General features: G+C 44.0%; 1 protein-coding gene across 3 annotated transcripts in view; it reads left to right on the top strand.

The window, feature by feature from the left end:
• The window catches only part of BCL2 (BCL2 apoptosis regulator), a 96,881-nt gene that overhangs the window by 20,681 nt on the left and 49,352 nt on the right, over positions 1-26,848 (top strand). Inside the window, exon 2 of one of the 3 annotated variants that reach the window (XM_072853164.1) lies at positions 10,315-10,400. The exons of 1 other annotated variant lie outside the window; for it this stretch is intronic. In XM_072853164.1, the coding sequence (XP_072709265.1) occupies positions 10,315-10,329 (15 nt within the window). In that variant the 3' untranslated portion in view covers positions 10,330-10,400. Of the gene's footprint in view, positions 1-620; positions 755-10,314; positions 10,401-26,848 lie in introns of those variants that run through there. One more of the 3 variants, XM_072853163.1, reaches the window with a different exon arrangement.

The raw sequence follows: 26,848 nt of genomic DNA, 5'->3' as shown, positions 1-26,848 counted from the left end.
CTGGGCGTCTCTGCATGGGAAGGAGTTTGGTGAGTCCCAGAAGCGTCATTGGGTTGTATCCGCCATGTGGGAAAGGCTGTCGTTAGTGACAGAGGGACCCTGGACGTGGTGGGGTCCATGGTTTTCTTGGAGGAATGGCCAAGTGACAGCTGGCCGAGGCCTGCAGGCAAATAAATAGTTTGATGCTAGGTACGGTACCAGTAGATGGTGCTGAAGAATGGATAGCACAGTTCCCGGGTTTTGCGAGGACCCATTAAGACTTCTCTTTTGGGGGCATTTGCTAGCTCCTTGCATGCTGGTCTTTGTGTGGAGGTCGTATCATCAGCTGGGTGCAACCTGGGCCCTGAGGTCTGAGCCAAACAGGTTATTGAGTATATCGCAACTTCAGTTTCTCCTGCTAAATTGGAGATGTTTCATGTTTCAAAATTGTGCGTGTTGCTAGTATAACATTCCCTCTACTAAGCACGCTCTGAAACTGCTTACTCACTGGCAGTAAACAGCATTATTTTAGCGGCTTATCATAACACCCAACAGCTGCTTATTTTCAGCGAAAGGCCAATGTTTATTGGCCTCCTGCTATTGCCTCTGTGCTCTTCTGTCATGTACTGCTTTTGTCTCAGAAGGTCTGCAGTCCTTGCGGGCGTGATCCCAGTCCCAGCAGACTCTCACTTGACCTTGGTACACTTTGAGTCAGATCTGAAGCCGTCTTTTTTCACCTCGGGTTGTGTCCTACTTGCTGCATGTCAGAAGTGCTGGAGCTCATAACTGAATAGGTCATCGCTACAGTGTTTTCCATTTGAGGTAGGAAACCATCTGTACGAGAAAAAAAAAAAAGTAGAATTTGAGATTGTTTCATGAAAAATAGATTCTATATTTTACAAGTTCAATTATGAGTGATTTTCCATTTTTAGCTTTGTATGCTTTTAATGTGGAGTCTAAATTAGGCCACAGGAAAAGGATGGTCTATCTTCAAAGAAACAATTAGGCTGATTGCGTTCTTCAGATTCGTGGAAAACAGCTGTGGGTGTAGCGGTAGCTCTCAAGCTTTCTTCCATGCTAGCATACAAGATGCGGGTGCAAGCTGGATACTTCTGCTGTGTGGGAGTTTGGAGGAGAGGCTTGGTAAAACTGGTTGGTGAAATTACCAACAGAGCTGTAGAGCTGCGATGGTAGGACCTTTTAGAGGTGCATGAGCCAGGAGAAGTGGACAGGAGGAAAGGCATCCCACATCCTCCTCATGCAACTATGAAGCCTCACTGGATTTTCACGTACAGAGACCACATTGCACAGATGCATGAATACGTTCTTTTTCACTGCTGCCTGCCCATTAAGAAAAGTTTCTTTAAGTACGCAATCATCATTCATTTGATTGAAATGCAACCCTACCCTTATTAATGCAACCTACAGGAGGCATGTCTTGTGCATTTATTACACACTCACAAACCTTTGTGGAATGTTTTGAAGGCAAGTGGGTATGTGGGTAACTGCTCAATTAAGAAAGATCTTCAGAGAGGCAAGAGTAGGAAAAGAAAGTATCATCTTAAAATGTATGAACTGTACTTAGCTGTTCAGTATGTCTTCTTGCTATTCCTTCTGCAATGTACTTTTAGAATTAAATTTAGAAAACACAAGACTAATTTTCATGTACTTGTTTGCATGTTAACTTTCGTACGTGAAGACTGAACTTGTATGCAAAATAAATTGCTTATTTTCCATGTGAGAATACCATTCTGTGTGTGAAAAGGCATGTTCATGAGGGATCACGTGTACGCAGAGTGATAGGCCATGAAAATCGCCAGTGATTTGGTTGTATCCAAGCTGGAAGGTAGTACCATGGGTAGAGCTCCGCAGAAACCCTTGGGGAAACCCATGGTGGTTCTGCCAGCACGGACTCCACTCTTTGATCTTTAAGGTTTTGTAGTGACTGTTCTTTTGATTTCCTAACAGCTTTTCATACAGCTCATCCAGGACAGTTAGTTAACCTCCACTGTTCATATTTGGTACCCGGTGACCTGCATGTAGGTGACTAACAGATCTCACTAGTCCATAGCTTGATGGTTTTGATGACACAGATTTCCCAGGATTTCTCTACTCTCGTGTTATTCAGAAACAGGTATGGAGGAGCAGCTGTTCCTGAACAAGTCCATGAATCAGTAGTCTTTTTTTGGAAAGAGGCAGCGTTGCTCCTGAGCAGTCTTTACTGTACTGAAGCATTAGTTTTGGCTAAAGAGGAACAAAGCACTCTTATTGCAGAGCAAGAGTGGCAACTCATGGAAGAATTCAGAAATAGCTGCTCTTCAGTAATCCCACATAAAGCTGAGCTCTGTTCTTTCAGTGGGCTCTGTGGATGTGCTGCAGGGCTTGGTTTGGGGCTTCTGAAGACCTGTCTTCACAGTTTATGTTACTTAGTGGTTGTCTGAATGGTGACTTCAGAAACGTTTAGCTTGGCAGGCAAACTGAACAAGCTTTTTTTAAATAACCAAACAGGTACAGGAGGCTATTTGATGTTTGGAATTGTCAACAAGTGACGTTGAATATATATTCTCAGCAAAATCTTTGTAAGTTTCCTACTGCTTCAAAGTACAAATTCAGAGATCAGGGTTGGTTTGAGAATATTAAATGTACAGGGGTACAAGTGCTCGTATGTGAGGTGCTGCAGTTTGGTTTGGGCAGGCAGCTATTTGCTGGCTTGCCAATGGTAACAGAAGCAATAGCTGGGTCTTGCAAAAGCGTGTTTCTCTTCTTCTGAGAAGCTCCAGCCCTTTCAGCAAATACAAAAAAAAATAGCAAAAATCTGCACTGTTTTGGTGTTATGGATTTTATCAGCACCTGGAAGAGGAATGCAGTTCATGATTTAAAACCTCTCCAGTCTCCCTTCCAGCACAGGCCAGTTGGTGCGTCTGAAAGAGACTCTCTTCGTGTATGTGTCCGGACAGGTCCTGTAGCCCATCTTCCGTTTTAAAGCTGAAGAATACAAGAAGTCATTTTGGGTGGTATTCATTCTACCTGATTTTCCTTATACCTTTCTTCTGGCCAGGCTGTGATGCCTTTGCAGATGCCGAGGACTGCGGGGGCTATCGGAGAGCAGCGGCTGAGCCTCCCCAAAGCTGCTCGCTCTGGCCCCGGGCCGCAGCAATGGTCAGACCCTGCAGGCTGCATTTGAGCCCAAAAAGCCAAGAGTATTTATATGACTTTTTTTGCAGCAAATGCCAATATTTCAGTACAGTACTTTGCATTGCTCTTTGTCTCTTTGGGTTTGCAAGTTACTGAGACTTAGGACTCCTTCTTGTTTATTGTTCTCTCTCTCACTTTCACATGACTTTTTATCGAAGGCCCGAGCACTTCTTAGGCAGAGTGTTAGATTCAACATTCTTTTTAAATTAAATGTACTGGGGTGACCTAATCAGATGCTAGCTGGTTGACCACAGGAATGGGAACCACGATACTCTGTAATCTAGTTTAACATTAATTTGCTCTTTGACCTTAGGCAAACGGCTTAGTTGCTGCAAAATGGGGATGATAATTCCTTTGAAATGTTGACAGAAAATTGAATAAATAAGCAAGTTTTACTCTCTGTGGGTCAGGGAGTCTTATTTTCAAAGGGACTTCAGAGCTTCCATTCTTTCAAGTGACTTCAGAGTCAAGGGATGTAGCACGGGCTTCTGGATCACCGAGGACTTACTGTCTTTTCCAACACGGACCCCCATACCTCAGCCTTCTGTTATGTGTGGGGGTTTTTTTTCAGGATGGAGTGAGGGGTTCATGCCTTGCCTCCAATGGCCATGCCATTCACCATCTTACACCTTGAGGCGTGTAGACATTAGACGGATGGACATCTGACTTCCCCTTCAGGCAGAAATGTGACATGCAATTCCATGTTTTTAGTTTTGAAATAGTGTGCCTTTATACAAAATAATGACATTAATGAACTCAGCTCCGCAGTGTTAAGTGCAGCAGCGGCTTCATTTGCTACCAGTGAGTTTGCCTCTCTGGCTTTGCCTGAAATTTCCCGTGAAGCCCAAAGTGATCCACTTGCTGTTTAACATCCCGGTGACAAAATATCTCGTGGCAGCAGAGCAACCTTTCCAGTTTTTCGTTTCTCAATTGTGTTTTTTAAACTTTGAAGTGCCATTTATTTTGACACCTGGTATTTTTCAGGCCACGCTTTTATTTGGTGGGAATAGCATTAACATGTATTAAAGGCAGAAAAGCCTGAGGAAATTGTTAGAAGTCAATCCCAGAATGTAAATTATTTCCTAAATTTTGAGCTCTACAGGTCTGATGTGTTTTAAATGGCCTTCCAGAGTACAAAATGAAACTCAGCGTGGCATTTAACCAACAGTTTACAGAGGTGCTAGTTATTCCACTTGGCTATATTTAGGAGTCCAGGAAACAACAATGACAAAAAAAATAGCGAAACATTCTTGCAAAAAAAATTAAAGGAACAGTTTCATCTATAAAAGTGATGTCTACAGCAAAAAACCACAGCTGCTAAATGTTACCAAATCATAATAATTGTGACAGAGTTACATCCCGATCTTTCTGTAAGACATCTTCACCCATGTGAAGGCCTCTTGATTTAAACAGGGTTCTGCAGCAGCAGGGGCGTTTATTTTAGAGGATCCTGGTAAAACTGGGCTGCTCATGTAAATCAAGGCTTATTTTTGCATTCCAGAGGGTGAAAAAGTCATATGAGGGGAGTGAGACGCAAGATGTGTGAAGAAACCTTTATACAGAGACTCGGCGCCAGTGAAGTCTCAGCTGGATGCTGTGCCCTGCTTCAAACAAAAAAGCAGTCGACCAGCCTGAGAGGGAGTCCAGAGGACTCCCCTGTGGCCTGGGGAGCATTGCCCACAGGGAAAATCAGAGCAAACGCTGCTTGTTTGGTCTGTGAAAGAGCGCAGAAGGCTAAGGGATGGCAGGGTAAGTCTTCAAATGAGCAAGAAGCAGCCACAGAGCCCAAAGGGGGTAGGACAAGAGCAGAAGTGTCGAAAATTACATAGGCATGGTTGAGGGACCACGTCTAGCTTAATGAAACCTTACGTAGTAAAGGCGAGACAGTACAATTAACATCGGTAAGTGGACATAATTAGTCCCTCTCCAGCAAATAAAGTAGGTAAAGTAACTTAAGCTGCTATTTTGCACTCTGCCTTATGAAGTGATGTAACTTTTACCAGCCTTTAAAATACTGATCGTGAATGAGTCAGTGTTTCTCAAGGGCTTTGGTCAGCTGTTCCCGTTTACTGGTCTGGAATCTCACTTCTATCATCCGGTCTCCCTGAGCTTCCCCTCGTGTGTTTAAACCCGAAGTTACCGTCATTATACTGAGATGCTGTCATAGTATCGAGGTGGGAAATTCACTGTGATAGATGCTACTTAAATATACAGGGAGGCAGAGTTACCTGCTTTTGCAGGTCTGTGGTTGAATTCTTTTCCTGCTACAGTATGGTTCATTAGGGCCGTGATTTCTCGTCACAGCACTTTTATAACCCTGGCATAAATGCAGTTTTATCATCAAAAGGGTGTTTTTTGCTGCAAGAAAGTGCTAGAGAGTGTATTGATGCAAGCTTCCTTCCTTAATCCCCACCCTCCCCCAGGATAAAAGGCGTTTGCACCGCCTGAGCTCGCCTGTGCGATTAAGCTGCCGCAGTTATACTGGGCAGCGCTGACCTGGCCTCAGCCCGGGCTGCTGTAAACACAAGATGCGTTGCAGATTAGAGGGCACCCGCTTGAATAGGAGCATCAGTGGGCCCGGGCTGGGGCACAGACGCCGTATTGTTAGGAAGGGGAGGGAGCTCGTCTTGCAGGGCTAGTCTCAACATCCTCCGGCTGTGCCAAACGGAGAGCCTGGGAACGACTGTGTTAAAGGGTGGGTTGACATTCAGCTCTCGTGTTTCTCCTCTAAGAGTTTTGCTGCTATCCAGCGGTGATTATTCGATGGGCAAAACACCCCCTTTGCCCTCCTCTCGGGCAGGTAGAAAGTCATTTTATAACCAAGCACCTTCTTTTGCCCGTCCTCCCTCCTGCCTCCGGTCCCTTGCCATGAACAAGTCAATGGCAGTGGTCAGAGGCATCCCTAATGGCATCTCTCGCTGTTCACCGGGCTGATTTGGTTGTAGTTTTTAATAATGTGAGGTTATTTTGTTAGCGGCCTGACTTTCCAAGTCTTTTCCCCCTTCCAGCACCCCTAGGTACAGCTCTACTGGATCAGTTACCATCTGCTCCAGTGTTTGCATTTAGCCTGCAGGGCCTGTGATCTCAGAAATATTTCCTGTAAATGAGATCTCTCATGCCAGGCCTGTCACACAATAGATATATAATTGGATAAAACCTAAACTGAAAACAACAAACAAAAAGAAGAAAACTACATGTTGTGCCATACACGGCGCGTGAGGCTGTCCAAAATGGGATACGTTCCTTGTTTATGTCTGAAGCTGCTCTCGTATATCTTTTTTATTCCTCTTTGCTGTTTAACAAAATCAAATTGATGTAATAACTAAATTCCACGGTGCATTTTTTCCCCCACTTAATATCCGACTCGAGCAGCTTGTGGTGCGCAAGCAGAACAGCGTTAGCGCCACAACAAATGCATTTGCTGCGTTTTAAGCCTTGATCCTGGTCTTGGATACCAGGTGGAGCCCGCGTGTAGGTCGCAAATCTTTCTCCTTCTCCATGGGTTGGCTGCACGCAGCATTTCTTGTTCGATGGCAAGCAGGATGATGCATGGCCCAGGAGCAAGGCTGGGCCCCGGGGGAAACAGCAGGCAAACCACAGGCAGCCAATCCCGTGGTCAACAAGAGCAAGGGTGAACATGGCAAATCATACATCCCTGATCCTTGCAAAGGAAAAAGAAATGCAACATGTCTTTAAATCCTGTAAACGCAATTTGAAGGCCTCCTGAGCGGGGTACGGGTTTGCATAAGACACGTGCTGCCCTCTTGGACACTTGCCTTTGGGACCTGCCAGCCTTTCTGCAAGAAGGTGGAGGTGACAAAAAACATCTGATGTGATGACTCCACACCTAAACTTAAGAAAGCCCCAACTGATTAAATAAATCAGAAATCGATCGCTGTGATTTTCCCCTTGCTCATACTGGGAATTTTCTTCATCATCACTGCAAGAACAAACTGTGTGAGTCGTGTCCATGCTGTTATTCTAGTAGTAATAAGCTTACAAATATATTTTCTGTTTTGTTGGAGGGACTGCAAATGCTGTACGCTAGTCAGCTTGCAAAAGCTGCTCAGAAGTGCACTGTAGAACATCAAAAAAGGAATTGAATTCAGCTTCAGTCAAGACCAGTAATTGGTTTTTATACTTAAAAAAAAAAATCCCCAACCAAAAGCTGTTCATCTGTCTCTGGAAGATAAAAAAAAGCCCAGAGTTTGGATTTGAGTGCCCTCCCTTAAGGTAATAACAGTAATCCTAATAAAGGAGCTGATTTGTAAATGTTTCCCAACAGACTGTGCCACGACGTTATACTAACTTAGGCTTATTTATGATAAATGTAGTCTAACGCACCAGAAATACAAACCTTGAATCCTTTTTAATTCCAATGTAAAAAGATTACATTTTATCAATATAGCTTATCTCCTAGCACTCTGCCTTTTTCTTGCATCCTTTTTTATTCAACCTGCAAAACATGTTTTTTCTCTTTTTTTTTTACCATAACCAGCAATTTCTAAAGCAAGAATAAAATCCTAGTGCCATTTTTGGCAGTGGGCTATTTTATTGATTTCCATGATGCCAGCATTTAATCAATAACAGTTAAATATAGGCCTGTGAATGTACCCTTCCTAAAAGAAAGTGGCCTGATGTTTTGTAGCAGCTTCCATTTGCCTTTGACTTGAACTGTAGGTTTAGTGGTTCAGAAAAAAATTGGGTTTGATGAGCCTTAAAGAAACAGATAAACCAAGCCAGAAGCAATCAAAAATACATGTGAGTTCATAAAAAGTGAGCCTTGGTTTCTTTGTCTAGAAGATTAACACTTCCTCAGGAGGGCTGTAATAGGATTGAGCCTTCCCCATGGTACTTCAAAGACATGTGCTCCTAAAGACTTTTACTGAGTAACTTACGGTATCGTTGGAAGCTTTGCCTTTGCTTTCCTTCCCGGTTTCTTTCAGAACTTCAAGGAAGATCTGAACTGAGGATCGTGTTGCTCCTCCTCCTTATTTTTATCCTCCAAACATTTTCTCTTTTGTATGCAAATTTTTGTCCTTAAAGAAAAAAGATGTAAGTTGCATTAACAGTTGGAGATTTTTAAACATAAATATCCATCTCTTTCATGTTACTACTTCAGTACTTTCACATGCCGTATTCGTGCTTTTAATGCTGTATTATAAAAGACATAAAATATTATTTGAATTCAGACAGACCCATGGCACATATTTTTGTTACGTCCGCAGTGCTGTCATTCTTTCTCCAGGAGGACACGCTGTAAGCTTTGATTTCCCAGGCACTTTGTACGGGGTAATGAATTTAGCTCTCGGTGTTCATGTGAGGTTGTAACGTGCCATCTCCTTCTTTTCCACGCCTGGGCTTTTTCCCCACTGAGGAGGACAGCCCCCATTCAGATGGCTGGGCTGCTTTCCTTGGTGGTAGAAACCTTGAAAGCCTTCAGACTGAGGGAGCCACTCCCTAGGTAAGTGTTAACTGCTGGCCTGGAGACGGCTACTGCTACATGTTTAGAGAAAAGAAAGCAGCTGTATTACATGGGAGAAGCTGGTCCTGTGCATGGGTTAGGCATGCTCTACTGGTTTGGCTCCGTAGGTAATAGGTCCTACCTGCTTGGGTTGGGCAGCTTCGACAAGTAAAGTTGTGGTGACCCAGCAAGTTCCCCTGGCTCCAGGGCTACGTGGTGCCGAGCTGGGCTCCCTGGTTCTCACTGTGGGTCTTACAGAGACCCATGGAGCCTGTGTCCTGCTTAAATGCCTGCAATTGCCTTTTCTGGATCTGGCCATGAGTTGATGTGCCCAGAGTCAGGCAGGGAGCAGAGAATCAGACCCAGCTACGTGGCAATCTTTGGCCAGTTGGCTGAATCACAGGATGATGCCCCTAGGAGACATCAAGGAAAGAACCGGAAAGTCCCCAAGCATCTTGTTCATTTAGTTCTTGTTCTTTCTACGACAAGTTTTGCTCTTGTACTGATTAAAATGAATGGGATTAGACGGGGCACACCAGTTACGATTTAATTTTTCACTTCAAATGTGCTGTCAACCTCTGTAATTCTATTGCCAGGATTTCTCATAAAGCATCTTGGTATGTTAGTTAATACATTTAAATCTACTTAAAAAGCCTCTCTCTCGAGCAAATGGAGCCCTGCTTAACATTCCTTATTAGCTTGCTTAGGGCAAAAAAAACCAGTTGTCCTTGCCATATTGGCTTACAAAGGGAGTTGCATTCTTACTCCATGTACTTTGCTAATTTTTAATCTTTTGCTCTAACTATCTTGTTTCCATCTTCTAGCGGTTTGGTCATTTTAGTGTCTGCCTTGACTAATAATGTGGTGTAGCAGTGCAATTTCGATGATCGCAAATAAGCAAGCAAAAGTTGCAGACTGCTTCTGGTAGTCGGACATACCCAAACTGAAATTTCCCACCCGCCACGCGTCATTCACCTGAGCCCCAGCGAAGCAGCCCCCTCTGCCCCGCCTCTGGGCCCGCTTGTCACCTAAGCAATTACCAGGAAACATTAAACACGCTATGGAAATTACCCTTCGCTGGCACTTCTCACATTACTAAGCGGTGCACAAGGGCTCCAGCCACGGGGTGAATAATCCCAAAGTTTCAGCACGGCTGCGGGGTGGCGGGACTTGGCGCTGGGAGGGCGTTGAGGGCTTTTTGGAGCAGCTGGGTGGGACGGGACCCTCTTCTGGTCCTCACCCGAGGGGAAGGGGGTGGTGGGTACCTGGGTGGCCCTGCTCCGGTCAGTACCCAGGGCTGTGGCTGGTGACATTGTCCAGGTGTGACCCAGCGTGCAGCTATGGCCCGTGTGATGGAGGGGGAATGGGTGGTGTGTCATTGACTCCTTTCGTATCAGGATTGGGCTCCTGGCTTATTGCAATTCGGTAAATTATGCCTTGGCTTGCTATAAATTAACCACCGTATTAAGTGCAAAATCCAGAAATAACAGGACATAAATACTTGCGTTTGAAAGCTGTATCATCGTCTGTAGATGTTTAAGTGGGGATTTTATCCTTTAGATTAGAAATACCACTTATCTCATCCTTCTGGTTATTTTCACTACCCTTCTAACTTGGAGATAAATATCCCTTAATGGTTTTTTTATGTGTTTTATTTCTTTTTCCATGATGATCAGATCAGTTCTGACTGAAAACGAAGCCAATTATCAAGAACAATAAATAAAAAAGAAGTGCGTGTTGCTCCTTCTGCACTGGAAGAAAGAACAGTAAGTTGAGACAAAACAAATTTGGTTGCCAAGTCCAAGTACCAAAGGCAGCAAGGAGAACTCGGGCCCCATCCTAATTAAAGAGAACTAAACACAATGAAAACATATTGTACTGATGTCATATGTTAAAATATTTATAATTGCACAAAAAGGAATTGAAGCCTATTGAAAACATTTACAGAGCTCGCCATTTCTGCGAGCTAAAGAGAAGAGCGACTAAAAAGGACTGATTTTGCTCAGCCGTGAAAGTTTTGCTCTTCAGGTTTCTCCTGTGGGGTCCAACATTACCTTGCCACTTTGTCTTATCACTTGCTAAGATAAATGAAGAGCACTGCTGACGTCGTATCTGAAGACAGGAGATGGTATCTGTCAGGAATTGCTGTTTCCCCCAGGCATTGCGTTGCGATCGGCTCTGCTAGAATAATTTCAGCTGCCGGGAAGCTGTTTGCAACACAAGGGCCCTTCGTATCAATCCGGTCTGCCGGCTCACGTATGGGAGGGCCAGGGGCTCCCAAAAGGAGAGGGGGTGGCGAAGGAGAGCAAGGCAGGCGCTTTCCTCAGGTACCTTCACCAGGCTTGAGATTCAGTTTGGCAAAGAGAGATGCTTTACCCTGCGGGCTGCAGGGAAATAGTGGGGGGAAACCGATGTGCTGGAAATCACGGTCCCTTTCACCAAAACCAGAGAGGCAGTAGGAATGTATGTACAGCCGTACGTGTAGAGATCTTGAAAATGCTGGCAAGTCAGGCTGAACCAATTCTCCAAAGCTGTGTGTAACAGGGAAGGTGGGCAGAAGGCATGGGTGGCTCGCAATGCTGCAGAGTCCACTGTCTAAACGTGAATCCACCTGTGTACGTTGTGTGAACAAGATCCACGGTATATGTTCCCACAGAAGCTTATTGCAGATGTGCTCAGTTAAATACTTTCTGTAGTATAAAAATAGGTTTTTGGCTGCACATCATGTACTCACTGGAGTAGGAACTTTTCAAATGTGGCTTAATTTAATATCTTCCTTGTTTGTGTTTATGTTTCTTGGTATTGATTTTCATGTTTTTCTTCCTCAAATGCTGGTGAGATCCTTTTGGAAGCAGATAAAACTAATACAAGCACCTTTCTAAGTTTCTCTAATATTAAAGAGCTCTATGGCAATGTGCAGAGATACTGAGGTTTCTTATTAACATATTGAAGAAGAGCATTTATTAGTTACTTTTTTAATTAGGAATTTATGTGGCACCAGAAAGGTGACTGGAACTTGAAATATCTAAAGCATCGTTTTAGGGAAATAAGAATATCTCTGTTTAGCTAGTCAATATCTACCTATGATATTTAATAGGAGATGACAAACCAACTCGTGAATCATACAATGGAGGAAAAATGGGGTTACGTCTCTGAAATTACTAATGAGCCAAGAAATGCTATTGCATTTCTGTACGGCTTTGCTATAATGCGAAAAATTGACACTTTGTGTCAGAAAGAGATTGATAGCTCTGCAGGGGTTCAGGAAAGAACAAAAGCAGGTTAGTAGGGGAGTGCTAAAAAGACATGTATGAGGAAAGATGCCTCTGGTTTTTCTAAGTGGCTGTGGGTCACAGTGGGGGGATGCAGACAATCCTGTGCTCGCCCCGCTTACCCACCAAGGACAGCTTGAAGGTTAAGCCAGTTCCAGTCCAAAATCTATATACATGGGTGAGCATGAGGCTGTCCCCAAGGTAATGCGCTTGCTGGGAAGCTGGAGACAGTGGCTGGAGTAAGGTGCCACGCTAACGTGGCTGCATGGCTTTCCAGCAGTGTGGAGGCAGTTCAGCTCATGGGTGGCCGGGGCGACTGACTCTTGGTAAGCAGGGCTGGTGTGATGAGGACTGACGGCAAGAGCTCGGCAGGGGCAGAATGCCACTGAAAAAGCAAAAATTTAGCTTAAGTGCCAAGGAAATCTTTCTCTCATAGGTCAAGAGCTTTCAGGGTTTGCAGGTGTCTCCTGAGGGAAGTGAAAGGTGGCAAACTGCTTGCAGAACATGAGCCAGGATAGCTCTCCTAAAGCCAGACAAAAGTGATACCCAGGTGAAAACCCTTCAGAGGCAGGGGAGGGATGGATGACCACTTTAGCCTCCAAAGCATACCCTCTCCACCCCTTGCATCAGTGGTTCCCCACCTGTGGCACAGACGTGGCAATGTTACCCGAGTCTGCACCAAGTAGCGTATGACCCTCTCACGGTCAGACGCAGCCACCAGATTTGGGCATACCTGCTAGCTTTTGTCTTTTTCTCTTGATACCGCTAGCAGCAATGGTGCCTGGCCAGAGCCCTGCAACGGCTTGTTTCTCCGTGCTTCCTGACCCAGGTTTGCTAGCCGTGCTCCTAACAGGATGGTGCTGGTGTTTGCTTTCCAAGAGGCCAGCCCACCACCCGTGCACGGCTCTTCGCTAGAGCAACGCAGCTGCTTGCCTTACCCATTGAAGCAGACGTTAGCTTGCCCTTCCACTGCAAAGCTCTGTTCTCTATTTACTCCTACAACAACTCAATTAGTTTGATGGAAATGAGATGTCAAAATGCCCCAGGCTTCAGTGACTTACCCACTGTCACTCAGAAAGCTTTGGCAGAGCACTGCCTCCTGAAATCTGCGTGCCCTCTAGCAATGGGCTATTTCTCCTCCTTACCTCCAGAGACAGCTAGGGCAAGTGAAAGTCTGAGGCATTCAGAGGACAGTTAAAAAAAAAATCACTTGTTTGTTTAACTTTCTAACAATTTAATCAACATCCTATTATTCTTAGGAAGTTTAGATACGGCTCTACTTTTTTTTTTTTTTTTTGCTTTTCCTTAATTCAGCTTGACATATGCACTCCTGGGGTCAGCCCTTTTACAGAAAGCTACAGCCTTGGCAAGATAAATCTAGACTAACAGAGATGAAACATATTTATATGATTTGTTTAATAGAATATGGATGGATTCCTACAATTCAGTGTTTAGCAACTGAAGCTTACTATGAACATAATTTGACTATGGGGAAAAAAACCCCTCACTTATCTTCAAATACTGCATATGAGCCCTGCCTAGCTGACAGATTACAGAGCAGGTTTTAAAGTGGACATGAAAAGAATGCCAAATTCAGCTTTCCTGGCAATAATTGCTGTAGAAAGAAGCTGGATTAGAGCAGCTGGAATAAAAAGTCAAGCACTAAAAGAAAAATGCTAATTACCAGTTTCTCTAATCATGCAAAATGAATGTTTTATGACATTTTAATGTGATGCTTTTAGCCTTTCCCACTTTGTCAGTGCTAGCATCCTCTGAGCAGCTCAGGGATGCTATAATTATGTGCTCTAAGCGATCAGCTGCATTGTGCCTTACCTGAGTGATTCAAGCTGAGCTGGAGACATGATATTCTGACTCAGTACTGTGCAAACCACTGCTCTTTGGGAGGGAGAAATGAGGACACTGAAACAGAAAACCCTGGCATTTACTGTAAGCTTTTGGAAGGGGATTTCATATGGAAACGGAGGCTTGGGATCTAGAGAAGAGCTTTGCATCTGAGGTGTCTCAGTATGGTAAGGTATCTGAATGCAGGCTCTTGATATAGCTTATTAAAAATATATGGGCTAGTCACAACGTCTGGATATAACCGGTCTATTTTTAGACCTCCACAAAGTTTAGGAGCATTTGAATCTCAGCTTTGGGGCCAACCCTGCCTCTTCAGTGAGATGAAAACCCTTTATATATTTATAAAATTACATTTGCCTACCATCAGCCCCTAGCCATCTTTGGTTTTGAGAGGGTTGATTATAGATTTATGTTTGAAAGGGGAACACTCATCTACCCTTTCCTTTTCTCAAGGCTTAAAATTTTCCTAAGGCCAACATTAATTCTCTATTGATGCCTAATTGAGATGGTGAGATTGGCTTATTTATGAGCTGAGTTGGATGCACCACTATTGAAATTAAATCTGCAGTTTAATTTCCCTTTTAATCTGTTTCTTCATCAGAGAGAATCATTATTTCTTGGTAATGCTCTGTAGGAGGAGAAGGCTGCTGTTTCTATTTCAGCATTGCACCTCAGAGGTATACCGCAGGATCTGGACTTAATGCATCTCTGTGAAGTTGCTATTTTCCTATATTTATTCACGTATATGATTTTTAAATAGTATGGGAAAGTAAGGGGAAAATATTCTCATTTCAAGTGGATGGTGCAGACCATATACAACTGTTTTCCACCCTACCCCCCATCAGGATGTGAAACAGTTGGTATGTCTCTCCAGAGACTAATGTGCTGTCTCTAGCTCCATTTTGCCTTCGTAAGCCTCAGGCACCCTGTAAGTGCACTCCAGGAATTAAATTAATTTACAAGCTGAAGAAAACACTGTTTCTCCTTACTTACAGGTCACAGACAGGACTGCTGCTGTATGGTTGGGAGGATAACGTGCACATTGCCGTCAAGACTAGCTGGCATCTTCCCAGGGCAGTCAGCACATTGGCCAGGGCAAAGGCAGCCTTGCAGCCTGCACCCCTGTCTGCCCACATCATTTCAGGTCCCAGTAATGTTAGCTCACTAGTGGGGTTATTAGGAGATAGTTCAGATAAGCTATGCCTCCCCTTGTCTTAACCTTTATCCCTGCCCTACACATGTTTCTTGATATGCCAGTTTGGTTCTTCTAAATCATGTCCACCCATTCTTAAAACCAAATCATTTTAAACGCTCTCCCTGGAAAATGACTGCTTCTGGGACCTAGCTCGTGTTTTCCTGCATAGAAAATGCAGCCGGTGTCTGTCTTTGAATCAGTTCAAGCTCCAACCCCAAATACGCACTAGCTAGCCTTAACCAGCTAATGAGAGCAATCCAAAATGGACTGTGTTTTTTTGTTCATGTCAGTAACAGCCATGTCGGTTGTAGTCGCTGCCGGAGCTCAGTGGTTCCTCCTTTCTCCCCGCTTTGCCCAAGCCCCCCCTGCCAGGGTGTATGTTTAGCTGTGCTGCTGCAGTGCTTCATCCCTGATGGCCCTGGCATCCTCGTCTGCCTTCCCACATTAAGTTTCATCAACATATGCATTTAGTGCCCACCCTCGTTAGCACTGAAATAAACCAGAACTTTGCTCCTGCCTTCAGCCAGAGCGGGATTCGTCTTTGCAGTGAGACCACAATAAGATCTGGTCTTGACAGCCTCACGGAGGCTCTGCACATAGGTGTGATTGGGAAGTAGGGAAGTATCTCGCCTCATACTGTATTACTCTATTAAAATAAGATTTTTGGCACAATGTTTCAATGTTCTAGGTACCTTTAATCCCGCTGACATCCTCCGTCGGCAAACTCAGCCCCGTTCAGGGCTGTCCTCCTACTGCTTTCCATCATGCAGCCAGCCCAGCAGCTTGTGTAATCAATTGAAGCCGGCACATCCAAAGTTTATTTTTCTGTTTCTACATTTGTTGCTAGGGAGATTCCCTATACCTTGCCTTATGTCCCTTCCAGTGAAACACCACTCACAGACAGGTTGTGCGTTATATACAAAAGCTGTACACTGACATGGAGAGGAAGGGCACCAGCCCTGCTGCACGCCGGTGTTAGAAACCCAGCTGTCAAACGGCAGCATTCGAATTAGAAGCAATTTTTAAACAGCTTCAAAGCATAATTCATGTCACAGTGCAGGAATGCCGAAGGCTTTTTGATCTTCGTCGTCATGGACCTAAAGGTGAAGGGCTTTTTTTTGGGGGGGTAGTTTCTTAAATCGCCCAAGAAAAGGTAACTATAACAATAAGGGAGCAGATGTGTGGGAGTAAATGCAGCTGTAACTGAATCCAGACGCTCTTCTGTATGTAGGGACATGAAGGGAATGTTCCAATAAAATTCACGTAATAAAAATCTGAGCCCTTTTTTTTTTTTCCTTGCTTAAACTTGGATTCACATGTGTAGAATTCCTGTGGACTTTGATGTGGATTGACATTAGCACCATACAAAACAGTGCTGGGAGAAAGATTTTTAACAGGCGTGGGGTACTGGAAGGTAAATGATCTACGGAGACCTGCAAATTTCAATAGAAAAACACTTGCCCAATTAAAGAGTTTAGCAAACCAGATATTTAAGTGATGCAATCACCCTAGTAGGATGAAGTAGCTGGTCTAGTAAAGAGTTTCTCAAACTTTCTGAAAGCGGGACTCCCTTTTGGTTCACCTGTTTCCGTGCCACCCTGAAAGCCACGCAGAAGCCGCTAAGCTCCTGGGGTAGAGGAGAGCAGAGGGAGCGTGAGCCATAGTCGCTGGCTGGAGGTGCCCACGCCTCCCCGCAGCCCAGAGAACGGAGCTGCTGCCGGCGACTAAAGGAGGTGAGCGGTGCCCTGCCGAAGGTAAAGGCTCCCCGTTTGTACCTGCTCCCTCTTCACTCTCCTCTGCTCTGAAGAAGAAGTTTCCCGTGGTTGTTGCTGCCCTCTGACACTTGCTGTCCCCTCGCCTTCCTTTGAGCTGCCCAGGTTCATGACCAACAGTGTGAGCAGCTCTCTTTCTTCTAGGAGAAAGGAGGGAGCAGAGCGGCAGGGTAAGCCATCCACTCCTCCTTGTTTTTCTGTAGTTGGGATAGCTCTGTGCTGAATTAATTTTTTACCAGACGACTTACATTGCACAGTAGTGTATTTTGTTCTTGCCCCACGCACGCTTCCGAACGCAGGCAGTACCAGACATTTCAGCGCAGCCAAAAGCGCCTTCCATCTGCCTCACAGCAGCTGAAATCCTCTTTGTGTACAAAAACAATTTCATTGAATGCACACAAACCCCGTTTGCGCTCGCGCTTGTGTTCCTCTTTGCCGGCATGTAGCGGGAACACTGCGGCGTTGTCCCGGCGGGACATCTGTAGTGCTTCGCTTCTTCCTTCACGCGATGTCCTTCCCTATGCCCCCTGCACCCGTCGCCCTCCCGCACCGGGGACGACAGCAGCCTTTCGCCACCAAACATCGCTGGCTGTTCGTAGTCAGCCCGGTCGGTCATTACTCGCGAAGGGTGGGCTTGCTAAGGCGCCAGCAATCACGAATTGTCTGCAGGACACAGCATCAGTTGAGCAGGCAGAACTCGGTGCGTTTGCTGAGATGTTGGGTACCCATATAAGGCTCTTCTGTGAGTCTGCCTCTGACATAAGACTATTTAATTAGTCCAAACTCCGTCAAGCATCAGTTTGCATAACAGTTTATCAGAGAAGTGTTTGGTGATTGGTACATGAAAAAATGGTGAGCTCTCCAAAGCGCTGGCCTTGTCTTTTTGTAGCTTTTCCAAGGGAGGTATACATATTTCCACTCCATATAGCCGCTTATTATTATTATTATTATTATCATTAGTAGTAGTAGTAGTACGTTCAGTTTTAAGGAATAATTTTGGGCTTACTCAGGGCCTGTTTTACAGCTGTCCTTTTGGGTGATACCAGGAACTGAGAGAAATAAGGTTGTTACTGACTTGTTTGCAATTGTTTGGCCTTCCAACCATTTAAATATTTAGTTGTTATGCTACTTGCAGAGGAAAATTCCAGTTCTTGTCCAAACATACTTTGGAAGTATATGTACATAGATTATCTCCCTGGTGTCTTAACTGTAAATATGTAGCTAGATGTATCTCACTGTAGCTGGAAAAACTTTGCTGAAAGACCTTTTCACATAGCAGACTGCCAGTTATTTTCTTCCATTCTTTGGAAGATGTACACTGGAATTACTGGTGCCTCGTAAAGCTCCTCCGCTTCTGTTTTGCCGTGTCGTGTACGCTCGGTGCCGCTCACTACTCTGTGACAGGGAGATACGTATGCCCAGTGGAAACAAGACACAGTGAAGACTATTTTGCATAGAGCCGCTATGTTCAAAACTGTCCGCCTGCCCGGCAGGTCCCCCTCGAGCACCCCTGGGTGATGTCCTGCAGCACGGAGCATCCTTCGCACCCCCTTTCCTCGTGATGCCTTTCCTTAGGCGCTGGGTGCTGCCGCTGAGGGTCCTCTAAATCTCGCATTCAAGGACGCCCTGAAAGTTTTGCCCTCTCTGCTCTTTGCCCACGCTAGGAAATCCAGGTCTTTCTGTTGTGTGTTTTGATTGTAGACTTTCCTGCTTTTAGGAAATTTGGACTCGTTTATTTTACTACGTACAGCCTGATTGAAAATTTACTCAGTGTGCTTGGTAGAAATGTCGACGCTTCGTTAGGCAGACAATGCCAGCTCTTACCCGGCGGGGGCTGGCACATGCCCACAGCCCGGCTCCGTTTCCCCTGTGCCCAGCACACAAAGGCTGCGATTCAGCCGCCTCCTGAAGCACAGACGTGGCTTTTATGTACCTAAGGAGGCCCAGGAACCGAGAACGATTCAAATACCGCGATTCAATGTCTGGCTGGCAAGGGGTTAAGTTGTTTTACATGCACTTTGCACAGATGGGAATGAGTATGGAAGCGGCAGGAGAGTGCCAAGGGGGAAGCAGTAGACGCAGTATGTAAGTCTCTCTTCTTTTATCTCGCCGATGTTAGTGTGGCTACAGCTAACGGGGCAAATGGAGAGGAGATGTTAGGACCTGCTTTTTCAAGCCTAGGACTGAGTTTCCAAATCCTGTCCACCCACAGCTCCCCCTAAGGTCTGGGTTATTTAGGTCTGGGTTATTTGTGGAATACCCCTGGGAAACGTGGTAACCCCATCTCTGTCTACATCCCGCAGTGGGGACATCACCGCCCTCCTGTTGAGTGCAGCAGCACATTGCTGGCAGCCAAGCTGTGGTTCTCACTCCCCCGTGGGTACAGGGAGGCAGAGGGATGCAGTCCATCTTCTCAAGGACCTTCAGGAAGCAGCCGCCCACCTCAATGGCCAGCGTCCCACCAGAGGGGACAGTGCCGATGGGATGTGGCAGGGTGGGCCGCCCCACTGGTGTACCCCACGAGCACCCTACGCCGCCGAGGTGGCCTCATGGGGTGCCACCGCCGCAGCCTGAGCAGTGCAAAAAAAAAAAAAGAGGATGTCCAGAGATCAGCTGTAGCTGTTCTTGTGCCCTCCGTGTGCTGTACCGAAAAAAGGAAGTGTTTTTTTAAAAATGAAACAAAAGGGGAAGATTAGGCTATTGAAATCTAATCTGTGCAGAAATTATTTAGTAATAATGGTATCATTCACTATGCTTTTATAGCCTTAGTGAGTAATGAAGGGTGACAGGAAAGCATCACAATTGCATCAGGATTTCCTTGCTAACTGACCATGCTCTACCTGAGACAGAAAGAAACTGAACGCTGAGCGGGAGAGAAGGAGGGGGAGAAAAGGAAAAAGGGGAAAAAGTAGAAAGTAAAGGGAAGATAAAGCACGAGATAAAGAAACTGAGAAAGAGACAAGATTAGTACCATGGTCTGTACCAACAAAACTTTAGCAGTGTTTCCACAACTCTGTGTTTTAGCAATATAAAGCCAGACAGTTTAGTTTTTTGGTTTAGTGTTTGTAGCCACAAAAATGTGTATTATTTCCTTCTTACCCACAGTGTACTCAGAGTCATCCATCCAATACAGAAGTTAATCCCAAATAATCTTGTCACCCAGAATAAGGGAAGTGCCTTCAGTTTTACCACCCTTTATTCACTTTTTACTTACATAGATATCTTAGTAGAACTTGCGTTACAATATTTTGGCATTTATAACCCTCTCCTTGCTGTTTTTTTAGATGAGTAACTTCCTTAGCAGTAAGTTATGCTTACTGCCAGTTTTTCTAACTGTCATGGCATAGTTCACAAGCCTGGCGTTGGAATGGACATGCTGAGAAGGAATTAGTTCATCGTAAGGTAAAATGTAATATAATCTTTTCCCTGGATTTCAGTGCTTAAGTAGAGGAAGATTCAAGAGCCTCTGTATTTTTGTCAGCTATTTATATAGAGAAGATATTATAAGGTTAGAGGTTGGGGAAAAGAAGTACAGCTTCATTCAGGCTCACCCATAACCACTGGCTCTGCCCTTACACCCGGGGAGGGAGTTGTTCCATTAATATTATCAGCAATGCAGTAATTTGATGCTCTTATCATATATGTTGTCCATATAGCTCAACAGGAGCAGTTCACAGAGCTTTGATCTTTTTCTGCCGGTATGCTGGTAGACTCAAGAATATTAGTGTCACATCAGGTCACATTCAGAAGCTTTGCTTTTCAACTCAACAATGTAAGAGCTGACTGCTTAAAGCAGGGAAACTGCACTTTGGGACTAGGGAAGAAGTCCTTCTGTGATCTCTGTGCATCCACTAAGTCCATTTCTGCTGAGAGGTTTTAAAAGACCATTTTTTAGAGAAACAGATTTAAGAAAAAAGCCCACCTCTGTTCCTTCTGCCTACAAAATCAAAGAACTAATGGTGCAGTAGTGGGAGTGTGCTAAATACCTGCAACTTCATGGGCAGGAGGTCATCATTTCCCAGTTGCTAACCCTAAAACCCTGAAGTTTTCTATGGCAAAGCAGTAACATATGGTGCAGAATGCCCAGGCTTTCAGTTTTAGTCACCATGTTTTTCCTCATGTAGGCTTTAAAACACTTGAAGAAAAATCCCCAGGCTATGCAGAACCTCCCTAAAACCTGTTGGTAGCGGTTTGGCATGAAACAGGGAGAAATTTTTACCCTGGGGATTACCCATAAGAGTGAAATCAGTAATGAAATAGAGACTCATCAGTTTGAATTTGAGGCAGTCAATCTGTTGACTTGCTGTTGTAAGTGCCTTTTGGTATCTCTAAGGCACTTGTCACTGTGGGAGTGGAGATGCTTTTTGTCTGTCTGTAGTTCTGCTCAGATGGGCCTCTTGGGTTTCAGAGGCCTTTCGGGCTGCCACATACATTGGCAGCATTGCCAAGTCTTACAGGGCTGAGTCTCACCCTGACTGATGTTCTTAAGGCCTCCGCTTCTGGAGCTGATTGCAGAGAAGTTTCTGGGTTGCAGAGAAGTCCTCTGAAAACTCAACACCAGTGCAACCTTAAAGGGTCAAAAATAGAGGCTACACAAACCCCCCAGAATTACATTTTTTCCAAAACCCAACATGTTATTTTTAAGCTGATGGCTTGGAAGGGGTTTGGCTCTCACGTGGGAATTCACTGGGAAGTTTTCCCAAGAGGGGAAGCTCTCTGCTGTCTCTGTCATCCTAAAGCAATTAATTCCTCCAGCTAGATCTGTACGGAGCTCCACCATCTTCTTTGGGACTGGACACCAAAAGTAGAGTGAGCAACAGGCACAGGTTTATATGGGGAACAGAGATTTGTGTCCACCTGTAGCATCAAAGTGGGGTTGACCCAGGAGCTCTCTGTTGTTTCAGGCAAAATTGGGTCTCACGACAGCACACGTTCAAGAAGGAACCCATCTAGCAGATGACTGGAGAGAAAACACAAATGTAAATTCAGCCCCTCCTAAAACATATGTAGAAAGCTAGAACTACAGAAAAAGGCATGTTTGCTGCTAAGTTTGATTATGTGTTTGTATTCTCTTCCTCACCATCTTGACTGAGAGACTTTATTTCAATTGTGTAGTGTGCCTGACGAAGTAATAGTTTCTTCAAGCATTTTTGGTTGAAACATAGTGGCTCTTTCTGTTTTCTGTCAGGAGAAATTGTTGAGATTATGAAAATTAAGAATTCAATATTTTTGTAATTACCGTCAAAGAATACTAGATAAAACACATTACTAGCTTTAGATAGATTAATTACAGAGTTTATTAACTATTTAGTAGTTAGAGATGATTGTGCTTTTCTGCGTAGGATGGATTTGAGATATCTAAAAGTTAGGCATCCAGCAGACAGACGCTTTCAGAAGGTGATTCATCTTGTCCTAAAATAGGTAGGGCGAAGCGAGATGATTCATCCAGGGAAAAAAATCTAGATGATTAGCGTAGTCTGGACTTGCAGTTTTAAGACAACTCAAGCTAGGTAAAATGCATCCTACCCTACATTTCTTGACTTCTCTGAGTGGCCTGACAGTCCAAGCAGGGAACTGACAGCGAGGGCTCAGCCGGCAGTCATGCTTTGCCACCGATGCAGCAGTGTTTATCCCCGCCTGCAAAATGGGCCCAACGCTATTTCCATACCCAGCAGATGACGGATGAGTGACAGAATTCACAAGCACTTAAAAAAATATCTTTAGATCCTCAGGCTAAATAGATGATATAAAAAGCCAAGAAGGATTACTGTGACCCAGAAGACTACCCATCTATCTAAAGGCAATAAAAATTATAATTATGGCATTTTTCATCTCTCTCTCCATTGTGGGAGAAAAGGGCTGTAAGATTTTCCTATTTGTCATTCCACTGCTATATTTAAGAATAATTAAAGCCATTCTGGCTAAGGGTGATATAATGCATATATTCAGAAGCAGGCTTTCAGTTTAATTTTTCCAGCTGGTGGGCCTGTTAGCCCATTTATTTGACTAATCTTCACACGTTGACTGAAATAGGTAATTGCTCTGTTCCCCCTGAGATTTCGCTTCCATTTTTTTCAGGCATGAAAGATATTAGGCTGTGTATATTTTAAATTCAAATACACTGTAGGATAGATTTATGTCCTTAAATGCTATGCGGATCTAGCTATAATTAATTTCATATAGAACTGGAAAATGGATTAAAACAAGAGTGCTAGACAAGAAAATCCAGAGTCTTATCTGATGAGGCCGGAGTCCTTTAATCCTCACTCTTTGAAGTGACAACAGTATCTCCCTTCATTTTATGTTCATTTCACATTTTTATCTTAATGGGAATGCAGGGTCGATTTGTTTGTTTGTTTTTAAATTTTTGGTGTTTCTTTAATGTATTGATGTGGGATTGTGGATAAGATGCTGAAAGGGGTGTAAATCAGGACGGCACTGCTGAACCTGGTGGGGTTGTATCAGACCGTGCAAGTCCAGCAGTTGGCCTTGCGGAGTGGGTTGGGTGGACCCTCACCTCGAAATGAACAGGCACCAAATATTTTTAATTGTCAAAGGCTGTGGACTGGCTATATTCAGATCTGGACCCGTGCCAGTGAAAAGTTACTGGAGGAGAGAAGCAGCAAGAGTTTTAAGGCCCAATAGCTCATAAATCACCAGGGATAGAAACACATGCCGTATCCCACGGGAACGCCGGGATTATACTGTTGCAACAGTATCCAAACAATGTTCTAGCTCTATACTATCTGAGGATACTAACCTTATATAAATAAAAGTCTTTATTCGTGTATATATAGATAATACTTGTCATCTTAATTCAAATTTCAACATGCTTTTGCTGTCCATTGTGTCAGGAACCATTAGCCATAACAACCCCCTTCTTCATACAGTCAAGAAACGCAGCATTCAGATGGTACAAAACAGGGGTTGCTAGTCCGAGGAAAGTTTAGCTAGTGGGCTGCTAAAATCATTCTGGATTTAAACAGCAGGCAGGAGATGGGACAATAGGATTCAAGGTGCTGTTTAGTATCAAACGTGACTGAAGTACACGATTTTTTCAGATAAAACTCCTGCTTCCAGGATGCGTTAGGTTTCCTGAAATAAAATTAAAGAAAGGGAGTGATATGGCAAGAATTTCTGAATTGATATGCAGATGGTTTCCCAGGTTTATTTGGTTTTCACCAGCTGTTCTTGGATTACTAGTGTTGTATTTTTCAGGTCCTAACAAAAGAGAATGGCATTTTCAGGTAAGAGAAAATCTTAATGCCCAGGTATTGCGTAGTGTATAATATATATATGTTATTTCCCCTAAGGCGAGTTTAATGTCTTCTCCATTTTTGACAAGTTGCAAACCCCATGAATTCTCTCTCAGTTTATTCTGGTGGAGCATAGTTTTCTGGGTAATAAAATAGGGTTGCACTTACATTAAGTCCTTTGTTACAGATTATTTATCTTGAACTTTGGAAATGACTGAACTAAACCCAAGTCTTTGTGGTACCTTTAAATGTGTGGGTGTTGCTCAGAAAGCTATTTCTTATTATTACTGCTTAGGTATTTTGCTCTATTATTAGCAAAAATACGATCCAGAAGGATGGTATGTCATTGTGTACTAAGGTTTTCTTTCAAAAGTACCTTAAAATTGTGTGATATTTTGTAGCTTTTTGAGGAACTGGGTTAGAGTTTTCTTACCTATTTCCTGCTGCAGAAACCCCATTTTGGCTTCTTGCTGTTTGGGAAAACATTCCAATATATCACCATCTGTGAAAAGCATGAAATGCTGGCTGAGGCCTGGAACCCATTGATTTCATAGATATCTTGTCCTCCGAATATTTTTCCCATAAACATGAAGTTGCATCACACTTTCTTCTTTTTCCTCCTCCTCCATCCCCCTCCCCTCCCACCCAAACACTTGCAACTGGGCAATGGAAAGCAAAAATTAATTAAACCCCCTTCTCCTGCATACACTTTGTTTTGGTTACAGAGTGTGATTGGAGTATTTTCTTAAAAGATTAAGGCCACTATTATCATTGATAATGAATAGAGAAAATAGATATGAGAAATGATGAACTACATCTTTTCCAGAGCACTTAATAGTATAGGTTGTCTTAATCCTGTACCCTTCTGGGGTAAGACTTTAGAACTTAATACCAAGAGAAATCATAATCCACAATTTAATATGGCTATTATCTGGTTTTATCTGTCTGTGAAGAAGATTAAATTCCAGATGGTAGAAGTTATAATCCAAGCCTGTTATGATCACCAAAATGAACCAAATAACCAAATGGAAAATAGTCTCACCAGAATTATTTGTTCAGGAGCTTATCTGCTGTAGCCGCCATAAGAAATGCAAAATATCAGATGTATATTGGAAAGGATTTGGACAACGATGCTCCCAAGCAAACTGAGAGCTGCTGTCAGGCAACATACTGGATGTGATGAAAGCCCATGTCCTAGGGCATCACTTCAGAACAGCTTTTCAATCACCTTGTTACTGTCTACGAGCCGTATGTTCCCTCCTCATGTACATCAGCCTTTGGAGAGGAGGCGGGAAGGAGCGGCAAGAGCAGTACAGGAGAGGATGGGAAATAAATGCCTATGACGAGGTGCCCTGCAGTGATGCTTGCCTGGTCACACTTCATGGGCATGGTCAGGCTCTGCCTCAGGCACCCACAAAACCACCAGAAGCGGGGTGAGCTCTGTGCCAGCGCTTCCAGCCCTGGTGAGATATGGGGCTCATCTGACTGCATCGCCCTGAGGCCAGAGCGGGGATGTTCAAAATGCCGTCCATGCCCATAGGCGGTCTTGGTCTCTGTCCCAAAGGCCTTGCAGTCTGACAGAGATTTGGCAGATGTGCTTTCACCTTGTGCTAAGATTTAAGGCTTAACAAAAGCTGCCATCTAATCAGTGGTTCGTGCGCTGCTTCCCTAGAAAATTGGGCTGGGACATCCCTCTGAAATTGCATAGGTCAATTGTGGAAAGTACGTAAGAGGAGCAGTTTATATTTTAATGGACGCTACCAACAGAATTCGTGCTGATTTTATTCATTCAGTAACGGCGTATGAAAGGGGCAATGCAACACACTTCTTTGGGGTCATTCAGGGAAAGATTTCCTCTAACACAGCTCAGAAGCTGCATTTCAGAGAGATGTTAAAAACGATGCAGCACGAATACTCACGTATGTGTCAAATATGTGATAATTCCTCCCGTTAATAGTGTCTTCCCTGCCTAGAAAAAAGCGTTGCGTGTCTGCATGTAGATAAGCAGTCCTATTTCCATTTTTATTGAGGAAGAAATTGAGTTGTGCAGTGGGAAAGCAACTTGTCTATGGTTGCCCTTAATGGGAACTGGACAGGGCACAAAAACAGGTTCCCCTCTTCCCAGCTTCTCTCCTACGTGTCCCAGTTTCTCCAGTCATTCCAAAACATTGACTCCCAGTCAGCTGCAGAGATTTCCCAGTAAACAAAGTTACTTCATGTAGTCACATGCAGGATCCCTAAAGGATTTATTTTTTTAAAGGCTATGATTTGTAACAGCCTCTTTTCAAGGACTAGCCGTGCTTAGGTGAGGTTAAACCAGCGATTATTCCGAAGTCCTGTTTTCAGTGCAGGCTCGCCGGATGGTTGCTGATTTTGTTCCATTTAAAGCATTTTGTGGCATGAACTCACTTTGTTTCTGCCCACATCACTGCATTCCTGGGATGTTTTTCACAGGCCTTAGCAAGATCATCTGACAGCAACTAGTGAGGTCAATGAACTTTATACACAATTAAACACTTGAAGCTAAGAGAATTAATTGTTATTTTTTTCCCCTGCAAAGTTAGGGAAGGATACACGGTACGTTATAGTCTGTAACAGAGTCAATGTTATGTGTGGTAATCAAGCTAGTTTCACATGATTTAATGCTGAACACAGTCAGAAAATGATTGCATCCTTTACATGGGCCTCACAGAGCAGTCACCACCCACACTGTTTATTCAGACTCGGAGCTCTGCCATTCACTGTTTAAGCCAGAGGAGGAAAAAAATCCCTTCGTGAATGCTCTTGAAGCCATGTATTCTCAGTGCAAAGTGGAGCTGGGGGGAGGAATCCAAATAAGGTCCTTTCGATTG

Source organism: Ciconia boyciana, chromosome 2 (genome assembly GCF_034638445.1).
Source record: "Ciconia boyciana chromosome 2, ASM3463844v1, whole genome shotgun sequence".
NCBI classification, from domain to species: domain Eukaryota; kingdom Metazoa; phylum Chordata; class Aves; order Ciconiiformes; family Ciconiidae; genus Ciconia; species Ciconia boyciana.
This window is presented reverse-complemented; position numbering and strand designations above follow the sequence as displayed.